This window comes from Alosa pseudoharengus, unplaced genomic scaffold, assembly GCF_046254945.1.
Source record: "Alosa pseudoharengus isolate Yale_2024_CS ecotype anadromous, Long Island Sound unplaced genomic scaffold, YU_APseudo_1.1 YU_APseudo_1.1_scf_6, whole genome shotgun sequence".
In the NCBI taxonomy this organism is placed as follows: Eukaryota; Metazoa; Chordata; class Actinopteri; order Clupeiformes; family Clupeidae; genus Alosa; species Alosa pseudoharengus.
Window position 1 is genome coordinate 12,807,075 of NW_027468848.1, and position 13,284 is coordinate 12,820,358.

General features: G+C 42.2%; 1 protein-coding gene across 1 annotated transcript; it reads left to right on the plus strand.

Annotated features, from left to right (window-relative positions):
• The first annotated feature begins 2,479 nt into the window (after positions 1–2,479).
• Positions 2,480–13,284, plus strand: hnf1a (HNF1 homeobox a). Its single transcript, XM_076271281.1, has 10 exons — positions 2,480–2,823; positions 4,705–4,904; positions 5,534–5,714; positions 6,269–6,471; positions 7,085–7,251; positions 8,120–8,261; positions 8,620–8,808; positions 12,600–12,718; positions 12,931–13,012; positions 13,104–13,284. Exons 1-10 carry the CDS (start codon positions 2,480–2,482, stop codon positions 13,232–13,234), a joined length of 1,758 nt encoding a protein of 585 aa, XP_076127396.1. The 3' UTR covers positions 13,235–13,284.

Sequence of the window (13,284 nt, forward strand, 5' to 3'; positions counted from 1 at the left end):
CCATATAGCCTACATTAAAACAACCAGCCACCACCTCTAGTGTGTGTGCCTCTCTCGCTCAGAGGGGAGGGAGAGGCTGAGGGTCGATCCAGCATGGATTCTAAACTCTGTGGTGGATAGGATCTACAATTAGGTGTTAATAATATTACCACGCTAGGTCGAAGTACTCCCAAGTGCTATTGCGCCACACATCGTAGTTCTCATGTTTATTCGCTTGGAAAATCGTCACGTTTCATGTTGTGTGCCCTAACATTTTTCATCAACTACTTGTGCAACTGTATTTAAGTAGGTAAAACGTGGAGGTGTTTGAATACTGCTATGTGCCTCTCTCTAGGCCACGGCAGAGCCCGCTAGCATAGCAACATGCTAACACATTCGCGCCGCGCGACAGAGCGTTTGAGTGCACCTACCGACGCGGGAGAGGTACGACTCAACTCGTGAAAGTTACGGTAAGAACATATATCACTACTGATTTTGGGTGGCGTGTTCCTTTAATGTGGTTTTCACTTTCTCACTTGATGATACTATGGGAGAATTTGCTGGTCATAACTAAGCAGAGATTTTATAAATGCAAGCATGTTGTATCCTGTGGGTAAATGTCTGCAGGCTATCTGAGCTTTACTCACATATTTTGTCTGAAGTGTGCTCCGTTTCAGGACTTTTCCAAGTCGCTTCCTTCTTCTTCACGAAAATGTTGTATGACTCAATGTGGTGTGTCTGTGCAACCGGTATTTTAATGTGCCCTCTTTTTGTAAATCATGTGACCAAAAGCACTGTCATTGGTCGATGAAGTTGTGTGAATAATGATGCTAGTAGTTAGGCCTATAACTGTACTGTATAATTGAACTGTAATTAAAATCCAAATAATACTACCACTTTACTGCAGAATAATTATTCAGTGCTTTGTCACAATAATTTCATCAGAAATCAGAAATCCATTTAGTGACATTATTCATGATGTAGCCATTTTGCATCCTGCTTATATTATGTGATATCCTCCTTCCTTATATCATTTATATTTACCATCTTGAGTGTCAATATTGCCATCAGCTAACCTGGCTGAGTTGAATAAACATGAACTGTACCAACAGAGAGTGGTACCAGATGTGATTATTGAGCTTTAGTCAAACTTCAGCAATCATGCAGTGTATATACAATTATCACAATATACAAGTCTATTCTATAGATATAACTGCACAATGGTTTATTCTGGATCTAAATATGTAGATATACTGTAAGTATAATTCTCATTTGCCAATAACACACTAATTGGATTTGGCTCCTGAAACAAATGCTGGGCACACAATATTCATAATGTAATTCTCTTTTTTAATCAAAACATGAGAAACTGACACATACTTGATATCCTTACCTTTTTTGACAATGTTATCCTGTATGTGTTTAAAATCACATTTTATCATGTGACCTTTCAGATTCAGTAGTGCAAGTATGATCATTTCTGGGGCCAGGATGTCAAAAGTAACTTTTCCCATAGATTCCAATTTCTTATTAGGCATTTCTGAAAGTACACAAGGACCAAATATAACGATTCATTTGTAAAAGATATGTTTTATTTGTATTTGAGAGAGAGAGAGAGAGAGAGAGAGAGAGAGAGAGAGAGAGAGAGAGAGAGAGAGAGAGAGAGAGAGAGAGAGGATGAGCACAGAACAAGTCAATGTGTTTATTTCCTTTAAAAAGAATTGTGCTACACTGGACTTTGTCCAGATTGAGGAATAGAGGCAGAAGGGGGCAAAGTTCAGAATGTGAGAGGGAGAGTGTGTGTGTGTGTTCTTTGTGTGTCTGTGTGTGTGTGTGTGTGTGTGTGTGTGTGTGCGCGCATGTGTGTGTCAAGAGGAGGGGGTGAAAAGGAAACAAAAAAAAAACATATCCTCGAACGGCGAAATAGCAGGTGTGCTTACTGAAGTAGACCGGGCAGGAACAGTAGCAGGAGAAGCAGGACAGAAAGCCAAACAGAGAAAATAAAGGCATGTTAGCCCTGGAGCTGAGAGCCCAGGTACGGAGTTAAACCGCACAATACAGGAACGCAGGTGAGTTTCAGCTTGAGACTGTGTGTGTGGGTGTGTGTGTTTGCAGTCAAGCTGTTGACTCACCTCTCGATTGTGTACATCTGAGTGTGAGTGTGTAGGTGTGTGTGTGTGGGGGGGGGGGGGGGGGGTGTATGTATGTGCACTTATCTGTGACCTCTGAACTGTCGAAGCAGGGTATGAAAAGGCCAGAAAGATCCAAGCGCATGTCGGTCTGAGTGTCCATGAAAAGTGTGCTGGGGTACATGCCTGTTACCACATCCATGTGTGTGTGTGTGTTCTTTGTGTGTGTGTGTGTGTATGTCAAAGAGCACATCCAGACAAAGGTCCCATTCCCACAACTGTGTTGTTTCCATAATTTACCAGAAATAGCAGCTCCACTCCGAAAGTAACTGCGGGAAAATCGCGGCAGACACTGACATACCGAGGAAGCAATGGAGGGAGCGGAGGGCAGGAGAGAAGGTGGACGGAGCGGACGTGGTGGCGGCGCTGTGGCCGGGCGTCTCTCGGCCCTCCAGGAGCAGCTGCTCTGGTCCCTGCTCAGCTCCGGCCTCTCCCGAGACGTGCTGATTCAGGCCCTGAGCGAGCTGGAGCAGGAGAGGTCCGCTACAGGGGCTGGAGGAACAGCCACCGGCGGCGGCGGTGTGGACAAGACGGAGAGGGGAGACGGCGAGAGTTCCGAGGAGGGAGAGGAGTTCCCTCCCATTTACCGCGAGCTGGAGCATCTGCCACCCGAGGAGGCAGCAAGGCAGCGTGCCGAAGTGGACCAGCTGCTGCAGTAAGTCTCCCGTACGTTAAAGCGTGAAAGAATAAAATGTTGACCGCATTGTCAACACAAAGATAGACGAAAACACATACACACAAAGACAAGCATCCATAGACACAGGAGACCCATAGATAACATATAAAGCAACATTTAAAGTGAAACAAGCTTTATTTATTATATTATCATTACATCTGTTGTTTACTGTTCCCAGCATCTCTGAATTATTCATAAGTCATTTCTGGTCTTAATACTTGGGGCTCTCCTAACAGTCTCAACTCTCTACCTAACTGAAGCGGTTGTATCTTTTACCTGATAAACCTTACATTTTTCCAATCGATCTCTTCTTCCTCCTCAATTTCTCAATTTAACTCACCCTGGTCGACTTCTTGAAGCTCTCCAGTTCTGTGTCTGTGTTCTCTTATGTGGCGTTGGGGGTTCATATGAAGGAGAGGTTCCTCCTTTTTCTAGTTACTAATTACCCACCCTATTCATTATTCTCGGGCCATTTTCTATCTAATAAATCAGCTACCTCCACTGGTTAAAATTAACAGAGTGGCACACAAAGCGTGTGCATGTGTGTCCGTGTGTACACTACAGGTGATATGACTGGATGACAGATAGCATTGTTGCCACAGCAGCTTGTTTGAGTCATCTTGATCTGCACTGAAAAAATGCACAATTTGTGCCCTAATTTAGACATTTTAACGTATTTACGGTAGTTTTATGAGTTTCCTATATAATTATATATATATATGCTTTGTGAGCTCCTTTGTTCTGGGGGTATTTCTTTCACTAGTTATACAGCTCAGACTGAGGCATTGACCTGGAAATGCATGAGACCGTTTTAAAATGTGTGTGTGTGTGTGTGTGTGTGTGTGTGTGTGTGTGTGTGTGTGTGTTTGTAAAGTGTCCATGGGTGTAATTCTCTATAAGCAGAGCTGGACTTTGTCCCTAAGTCTATTCCCCTTATCTCTCTCTGTCAATATTGGCCACCTCAACATCTCTCTCTTTCTCTCTCCCTCTCTCTCTCTCCCGCTTACTCTCTCTCTCCCTCCTTTCCTTCTTACTTTACTGTAACTTCCCCGTTTTTACATACTCTGAACTATGTACTGAGAGTAGTATTTTAACCCTGCATCTTTCATTAAAATAAAATTGCATTTAATAAAAATGAATTACAGTTAGTTGATGTCAGTTGCTGTGAGATTTAGGTTTTGTTTCTATTTCTTACAACAGAATAGTACAATTCAAAGACATATGTTAGATGCCTGCTTTTTGGAATTGGAGAGCATGCACAGCTAAATAAACCTTGTGACTATCCTGACTGTTAGTAACACTACATGAATTATTAAAACTTTGGACATTAATGCACAGTTTTAGTTCTGCCTTCCTAAATTCTCAGACGGAAAGTAAAAGAGCTGTGTCGAAATTGTATCCCATTTACTGCATACTGGCAATTTGTATGGACCTAATTTTAAATTGCCGTTTATTCATCAAGGAGAAAAGTGTATGTAATTCAGACAATGTGTGACTTGATAATGTGTGGCTTGCCGTTAAGCTTTTCTTTACGCCGAACCTAGGTCAATGCAGTATGTTTGCATGACACATGGAATGTATGTGTGTGTGTGTGTGTTTGCCAGAGAGAGAGAGAGAGAGAGAGAGAAAGAACAAGAGAGAGAGAGAGAGAGAGAGAGAGAGAGAGAGAGAGAGAGTGTGCATAAGGGGACACATAACTATAATTAAATAATTATTTGCCCTCATCTCCCAGAGGAAAATATGTCTTTCCTAAAGTACCTTTTTTTACATTCATGGTTCATCATTAAGTCATTTATGTATCTGTTTGTGTATGTGTGTCATCATTAAGTCATTTATGTATCTGTTTGTGTATGTGTTTAGAGCGGACCCCTGGAGAGTGGCCAAGCTGGTGAAGAGCTACATGCAGCAGCACAACCTTCCCCAAAGGGAGGTGGTTGAGTCCACAGGCCTGAACCAGTCCCACTTGTCCCAGCACCTTAACAAGGGCACGCCCATGAAGAACCAGAAGCGTGCCGCGCTCTACAGCTGGTACGTCAGGAAGCAGTGCGAGATCAATCAGCGTGAGTACCTCCCTCGTCTTCCCCTTCCTTCCACTGACATGCTACTGCCTCTCTTTGTCACTACCCATCTGTTTCCCTCTCTCACTCCTTCTCTCTATATCGGTATACAAGTCTCTCACTCACTCCTTCTCTCTATTGCAGTACACAACAGTCTCACTCACTCCTCTCTATTGCAGGATACAAATCTCACTCCTTCTCTCTATTGCAGTACACAACAGTCTCCCTCCTTCACTTTCCGTACCTAGAGGTCTCACTCCCCACAGTCGCCAGGCAGCTACAGTGCTACACTCTGAGGGCTTGAACATGGGGGCTCATGAATATACCCCCGGAGTGTAGCACTGTAGCACTGTGCAAAGCTCTTTTTCAAGTTGTCATTATTGGTCAGTTACCCTTTGTAGACATTGAAAATCTAAAGGCTGACAAACAATATGTGCAGAAAATAAGTCACAAAGTGTTCTGCTAGCTCAAATTACAGAGAAAGATCAAGATCCCATAGTCCCAATGGGTTCTGTTACTTGTGCATGTGAATCTCACTTTGGATTGTATGCTATATGCTGAATGAGTATGAACGGATAGATGAAAATTAAATATCCTTGAGTTCCAAGGTTAACACAATCAATCCCGTGCAGAGTTCACCAATGCGAGTCGAGGCATGGGGACGGGGGAGGAGGCAGGAGAGGAGGGCAGAAAAGGCAGGAGGAACAGGTTCAAATGGGGCCCTGCTTCCCAGCAGATCCTCTATCAGGCCTACGAACGACAAAAGAACCCCAGCAAGGAGGAGAGAGAGGGCCTGGTGGATGAGTGCAACAGGTGAGCGTGGGATCAAGCGGAAGTCTGGTTTTGAGTGTCTCACACTTTGTTTGTTTGACAGAGGACAGCTTTGATGCTTTTTCTGAAAGACAACATGACATAAATAATATCCAGGCCTTTTTTGAAGTAGCCATAAGTAATATAGGGAACATTGTAAATATCTATTAATGCAAACTATGCTAAACAGGTACATGGCATAGGACACATTTAGTGTTCAGTCAAGGAGAATAATTTTATTTAAGGGTGTTCAGCTGAGAGTTTGTGTTATCAAACCCCTTTTAGTCATCATGAACTGCTTTTTCAATGTAGTAAATCAGCTTAAATATAAAAATCTGTCAAATATTCTGTAAATGTCCAATGTACTGTAAATGTAAAAAATTGACATAAATATGTGTGTGTGTGTGTGTGTGTGTGTGTGTGTGTGTGTGTGTGTGTGTGTGTGTGTGTATGTGTATGCGTCTGTGTGCGTGTGCATGCGTCTGTGTGAGTGTGTGTACGTGTGTGTGTGTGTGTGTGTGTGTGTGTGTGCATGGGTCTGTGTGTGTGTGTACCAGAGCTGAGTGTCTACAGCGCGGGGTGTCCCCCTCTCAGCTGGCGGGCCTGGGCTCTAACCTGGTGACAGAGGTTCGGGTGTACAACTGGTTCGCCAACCGCCGCAAAGAGGAGGCCTTCCGCCACAAACTGGCCCTGGACACGCCCTATAGTAGCCAGTCCACGCCCACCGGTGCCCACACACTGTCTGCAAGCCCTATGCAAGGTACTCACTCTGAAGGGCACTGGTCCTTCACCATGATGTTTTTGAATTGTTATATAAACAGGGTGAGTCAGGAAACTTGAATTGCAACACAAAATGAAGGAGACGGAACTATAAGAAAATTACACCAACCAAAACAAATATGTTTTTTTGTTTTTTTTAAATAAAGTCACAGGAAGAAGGAATAGAAAAATTGCTGAGCATTTGTTAAATCTATTTCAACACCACTCAGAATGTTATAGCTGTAGTAGTCAAAGCACCTCATCTACTCCTCTTGAATGTGTGTATACTGTCTCACTCTCTCTCCCTCACATCTCACTACTTTAGCAACCAACTCTGTCCACCTCAGAGACCACTACCTCTTTTCCTCAGTATCCAACTCTCCCACTCCCTCCCTCCCTCTTCCTCAGCACCAAACTGTCTCACCCACTACCTCTTTTCCTCAGTATCCATCCATCTCTCTCTCCCTCCCACTTCCTCAGCACCAAACTGTCTCACCCACTACCTCTTTTCCTCAGTATCCATCCATCTCTCTCTCTCGCCCACTACCTCTCCTTACCTCAGTGTCCAGTTGTCTCTCACTCAGTCCCTCCCTTGCTCTCTCCTTCTCCCTAAGGACTGAAATATGGTCATCCGGTGATCTGTGAGAATCTGGTGTCTGTGAGAGGGGCTGGAGGGGCCAGTGGGGGGGAGCATGGCCACAGCACAGCATCAGCACGGTTGGCCACACCCGAGCAACTGGAGCCCAGCCACAACCTGCTCGATGCAAACCATCACAAACAGGTGAGGGTGAACAGAGCTACCCGTTGCTTACCTGAGGTGGATAGGCTACTATACAGTACATGCTCCAATCATTCACTAAACCAGCTAATTGGTACAACTCTTCAACCAGGTAGATCAGCTAATGAGTGATATCACCTGTGCATTTTTAAAGTGGATTTTTACTGTCTGATGCCAGGGTAGCCCACCGCTGCACTCAAGTCGAGTCATGTGTATACCCCAGAGGATTTAGCATCAGCTTTACATTTCAAAAAATTATTTCGTTTTTATTATAATGCAGTTTAGTATTAGCTTTAGTACAATGCATTAGTTCAATTACATACATGCTGTATACTGTATTTATATCCGCTGTTGTATCCATACTGTATTTATTTTGCACTTGTTAAAATTGCTTTTTATTATGATTTAATTACTATGGCACATCCAAGAGACATCAGTTTATCTACAGGACTAAAACAGGCCTGGAGTCCCAGGGCCTTTCTGAAACTAGTCCCTACCCACTCTCCCTCAATTATAGAGTGCACTCAGTCGGGAATCACCTTCACAGCTACATTAAGTTCCCTTGATTAGTGTGTTGGGCATAGTACCACACTCCGCTTTGGGACAAACTTCACTCTGTCTAGCGGAAACAGGTTCTGATGTAGCCTACTCATGGATTTGTTTACAGGTGTGCTCACACAGTGTATTTGACTTGCATTTCAATTGAGGTAGCAAACAGGAAGCAGAATTGCAATTCGAATTGTGCACAACCCTGTTCACGTGAATGTGCAAATGGAGTGCAAGTGGCTAGGGAGAGGGCGAAGTAAAGGGCCTCAGAGTGATGCCCAGAGTGCCAAGATGAGGAACCAACCTCTTCCTCTCTCTGTTGCAGGTGTCAGGGGGAGGCTCTCTCCCTCCAGTCAGCACCCTGACCTCCCTGCATGGAGTCTCCAGGTCGTCCACCCCCCACCAGAGCCTCATCATGGCCTCACTCCCCAGCGTCATGAGTCTGGGGGACTCGTCATTACTGATTGGTACACTACACACACACACACACACACACACACACACACACACACACACACACACACACACACACACACACACACACACACACACACACACACACACACACACACACACACACACACACACACACACACACACACACACACACACACACACACTTACACATACACTCATCAGACATATTCACAAGCATTCACACTGACAAGATGTAGAAATTTGTCCAAAGTACTCTATGGTCCACCATGTTAGCATGCAACACATTTCTCCACATGTGAACATCTGCACCAGATTGATAAAGCACAATTTCTTGCTACTGAAAAATGTTTTGTCTGAAGAGGTGTTTTGTTTGTTTACGTGTTTTAGGTCTGGCTTCCACCCAGCCTCAGACAGTTCCTGTCATCAACAACGTAGGGGGCGGGTTTACCACCCTTCAGCCAATCTCCTTTCAGCAACAGCTACACTCATCCTCCCAGCAGTCAATCACCCAGCAGCTTCCAGGGCATCTTGCATCCAGTTCCTTCATGGCCACCATGGCTCAGCTTCCTTGCCACAGTAAGGAAATGCATTACACAGGATAACCAGAGAGTCAAGTAATGCATAGAGAAGTCATGTTTCTAGCTTGATAAAAAAAAAAAAATAATAATAATAATAATAATAATAATAATAATAATAATAATACATGATACTAATTAGTACCAGTAATGAAATTCTTAGTCTTATTATATATAAAAATACATTTTACTTAGTATGTACTGTAAAAAAGTCAAAAGAATCACCGCTCATCTGTTGAGGTGCTGGATTAACAAGTAATTCAATGAAAAGTAAAGAAAAATCCGCACACTCAAGTCTTTGCAAACAGGTTTTTACTCTATGTGCAAGCTTTCGGTCAGATGACCTTCTTCAGGCAGAGTAAAGCACATTAAGTGAAACAGTGCATGAGGTTACATATAATCATTGATTCATGACACCTGTGTCAGTTTCAGTGCATTCTAGGAATTGTAGTCTTTTACAGAGTCATGACATCCAAAAAAGCATCATGGGAAATGCAGTCTATAGATAGACAATGAAGCTTATCTAAAAACAGGAAACAAGAAACATATCAATGCAATGTACACATCAGGCTTCAGCCGTCATAAAAACAAAGCATAAAATACATTTCATTGTTTATAGGAATACACTCATATCGAAATCCTCATTTAGGCCCAAATGTCTCCAAAGTATGGATCCAAAAAAGCTCTCGTTGGCAGAGCTTTCTGTCAACATCACCCCCTCTATGTAAAAATACTTGCTCTATACCTTGGAATCTAAGGGAGGAGATAGGATTAGAACAATCATTAAAATGGCAAGCGACTGGATAATTTTCATCTCTCCGTGTAATTGAACTTTTGTGTTCGCTTATTCTTTGTTTAAGTGGACGGGTAGTTTTACCAATGTACATTTTGTCGCATGGACATTTTAACAAATAAATTAAATTTTTTGTATTACATGTAATAACTCCCTTGATTTTAAATGTCTTTCCAGTTAGAGGATGTTTAAATGAATTTGTTTTCTCTGAATTATGACATCGGGCACAATTCCCGTAGGGATAGTTCCCAGGTTTGACTGGGGCTAACAGTGCCTGTTTAGGGGGGGGGCAAAATAGAGGCTTTAACAAGTTTGTTGCGTAGGTTAGAGCCTCTTTTATGAACAAAAAGAGGTGGATCCTGAAAGTTTTTGGACAGGGCTGGATCTGTGGCTAAAATGTGCCAATGTTTTTGAATGGTTTTTTTAATAATGTGAGCCTGAGGAGTATAGGTAGTGATACAAGAAACTGAGAAGTGCTTTTCCTTTTTAATACTTTTTTTCAAAAGGTCAGCTCTAGACTTAGAGAGTGCAACATCATACGCTTCATCAACACACTGAGCTGTATAGCCTCATTCTAGGAAGCGCTGTTTCATTTCTACTGCTTTCTCTTTAAAATCTTCATCAGAGTAGCATAGTCGGCGCAACCTGTAAAATTGACTTTTTGGTAGGCCATTTTCCAGGGACAACAGATGTAAATTAGCCTTGTGGCTATAATCTGGCCAAATTACTGTACATATTGAGCATTGTCCCTGTCAAATAAACGTAAATAAAAAAAAAAAATGTTAAGGCTCTGGGGTGGGCACTCGTAGCTAAAAGGAAGGTATTGCGGTCAGTTTCTTTTTTATACAGTGTAGTAGTAAGGCTACCATTACTTAGCTCAATCCACATGTCTAGAAAAGAAACTCTTAATGAGTCATATTCCAAAGTAAAGTTCAAATCAGAATTACAACTATTCAAAAATGAAACAAATGCCCCTAATTCTTCGCTTGTACCTTGAAATAGGCAAAAAACATCATCTAGGTATCTGTACCATTTGAGGATTTTTTCACTATAAGGGTTGATATCTGGATTATAGACAAATTTCAGCTCGAAAAATCCAACATACAGATTTGCATAGTCTGGGGCAAATGTAGAGCCCATAGATGTTCCATTCTAGGTGTAGGTAGAATTCCCCTATGAATGAGAAATAATTTAACTAAAGGACTAGGGAGGCCAATTCAATAATAAATGAACTTGGAGGGAGGTCTGTACGATCTTGAAGATAGAAACCCAAGGCATCCAGTCCTCTTTCATGGGATATATTTGTATAAGCTTTCCACATCCAATGTTACTAATAAGATGTCTGCAGGTAACTCACTTATTTCTGAGATTTTATTGATAACATCAGTAAAGGCCTTAACATAAGAAGGAAGTTTGCTGACATATGGCTTGATGTAATAATCAACAAAATTGGACAAGGGTTCTAACAGAGAGTCATTGCTAGCCACAATAGGTCTTCCCTTTGGATTAACCAGGCTTTTATGAATTTTTGGAAGCATGTAAAACATAGGGGTCACAGGATGTTTACAATTTAAAAAGCAATGTTCATCTTTAGATATCCAGTGTATTCTCAAAGCATTGTCAGTAACATTGGTGATCTTCTTCTGAAAGTCTGAGGTTGGATTTGCCTTAAGTTTTTTATAGAATTCATCATCATTAAGTTGGCGATAGGCTTCTTTCATATAATCAGTCATGTTCTGCAAGACGATCGCACCGCCCTTATCTGCCGGTTTGATGATGATGTCAGTGTCCCTGGAAAGTTCCTGAATAGCCAATTTCTCATCAGGGCTGATGTTTGAGTGATGGGTATTCTTTTCATATTTCTCCATAATTTCTCCCTCAACAATTCTGCAGAAGGTTTGAATTGAAGGGTTTGGACAAAGAGGATTGAATTTACTTCTTTTTTTAAAAGGAGATGGATTGGATTCATTTTGTGTTTTACAGTCCCCAAACATATATCTTAACTTGATCTTTCTGAAAAAACGGTACAAGTCTGTTTTAACTTCAAAAGTGTCTACTTCACATGTGGGAACAAAGCTCAATCCTTTAGAAAGTACAGAAAGTTGATGTGTAGTAAGTACCTTGTCTGAGAGGTTTATCACTGGGCTTTCTCCCACTGGCGAGTGTTGGGCCTGCCCCAGATGACCCTGGTGTTTCTTCCCGCGCCTCGTTTTCTTCTGTTTCTTCCTCGTTGGCCGTTTTTTGGAGGATAATATCCCACTGGATGGGCGTAGCTCTTGGAGGAGTCAGAGTCACTTGGAAGATCACTTTCAGCTGTTGTCGTATCAGAGTGAGGAGCGCTCTCTGAAGGTTGTGGAGTCTGTTTCTTGTGGAGAAAATGGTAGACCTTGCCAAGCTGATAATCAGTTGAATCCCATCCTCTAACTGGAAAGACATTTAAAATCAAGGGAGTTATTACATGTAATACAAAAAATGTAATTTATTTGTTAAAATGTCCATGCGACAAAATGTACATTGGTAAAACTACCCGTCCACTTAAACAAAGAATAAGCGAACACAAAAGTTCAATTAGACGGAGAGATGAAATCAATGATTATATGTAACCTCATGCACTGTTTCACTTAATGTGCTTTACTCTGCCTGAAGAAGGTCATCTGACCGAAAGCTTGCACATAGAGTAAAAACCTGTTTGCAAAGACTTGAGTGTGCAGATTTTTCTTTACTTTTCATTTAGTATGTACTGTACAATTTTACATAGCAAGTAAAATTAAACTGTGAATAGTGAAAGTTAAAATTCAGAAGTGCAAAGAAGATATAGAATATAAAGAACATACAAACTAGAATGGTGGTCATTTTTCGTTGGCTTCAGTAGATATGGACAGAGCCACATGTGATCAGCTATTTCTGCAGGATAATAGCACACACTAGAATGAAATGTCCTCACAAATTCTAAACAGATTGACATTGACATTATCACCCATACTCTCTCTCCCTGGCAGTGTACAGCAAGTCTGATCTCTGTGCATACACCCACTCGGGCCTGCTGCCTCAGGCCATGGTCATCACAGACAGCAGCAGCAGCATCGGAACGCTCACCAACCTCACTGCAGTGAGACAGGTAGGGCTTCTACACCAACCTACTGCATCTGCTTGTAAGAGAGGTAGGGCTTCTTCACCATGGGAAATAGACATAGTTTATATTGTGTGTATACATATGTAGACCAACAGATGTGGGTACTGCACAGCCAAACCCGTACTAAGATTTCAGACCGTACAACCTACAACCGTACATTTAAAAGATGTTGAATAATGTCCTGTTGGCATTGTCAGATATTTACATCAGATCCTGAGGAGCAAGAGGGGCCCATCACTGAGGACTCCATGCATCTACAGTCAAACTCCCCTGTACCAGGTAAGGAAGTATACAGATCACAGAAAAATCAATGTGAGTATGTAGATGAGAAAGGAACAAAAGTCAATGATTTGCCTCGATCTCCCTGTAGTATCTTCTGGAGGTTTGGATCTGTATCCGTCATCTCAGTCCAGTGAGCCCCATTCGTCTCACCTCCTGTCCTCTCCACAAGCAGACGTCGACCCCTACATACCTGCACAGATGGTATCTACTGCTCAGTAGCAGCTTCAGAGGGACAATCCATTTCATCCCTTTTAGGGGTGCAAAGGCAT

What these genes read in the sequence shown, in the direction of transcription:
- hnf1a (XM_076271281.1), top strand. Translation starts at nt 2,480, where the DNA reads ATGGAGGGAGCGGAGGGCAGGAGAGAAGGTGGACGGAGCGGACGTGGT. An exon ending in GAAGTGGACCAGCTGCTGCA is followed by an intron (nt 2,824 to 4,704) that starts GTAAGTCTCCCG and finishes GTATGTGTTTAG; the next exon opens with AGCGGACCCCTGGAGAGTGG. An exon ending in GGACTCGTCATTACTGATTG is followed by an intron (nt 8,262 to 8,619) that starts GTACACTACACA and finishes TACGTGTTTTAG; the next exon opens with GTCTGGCTTCCACCCAGCCT.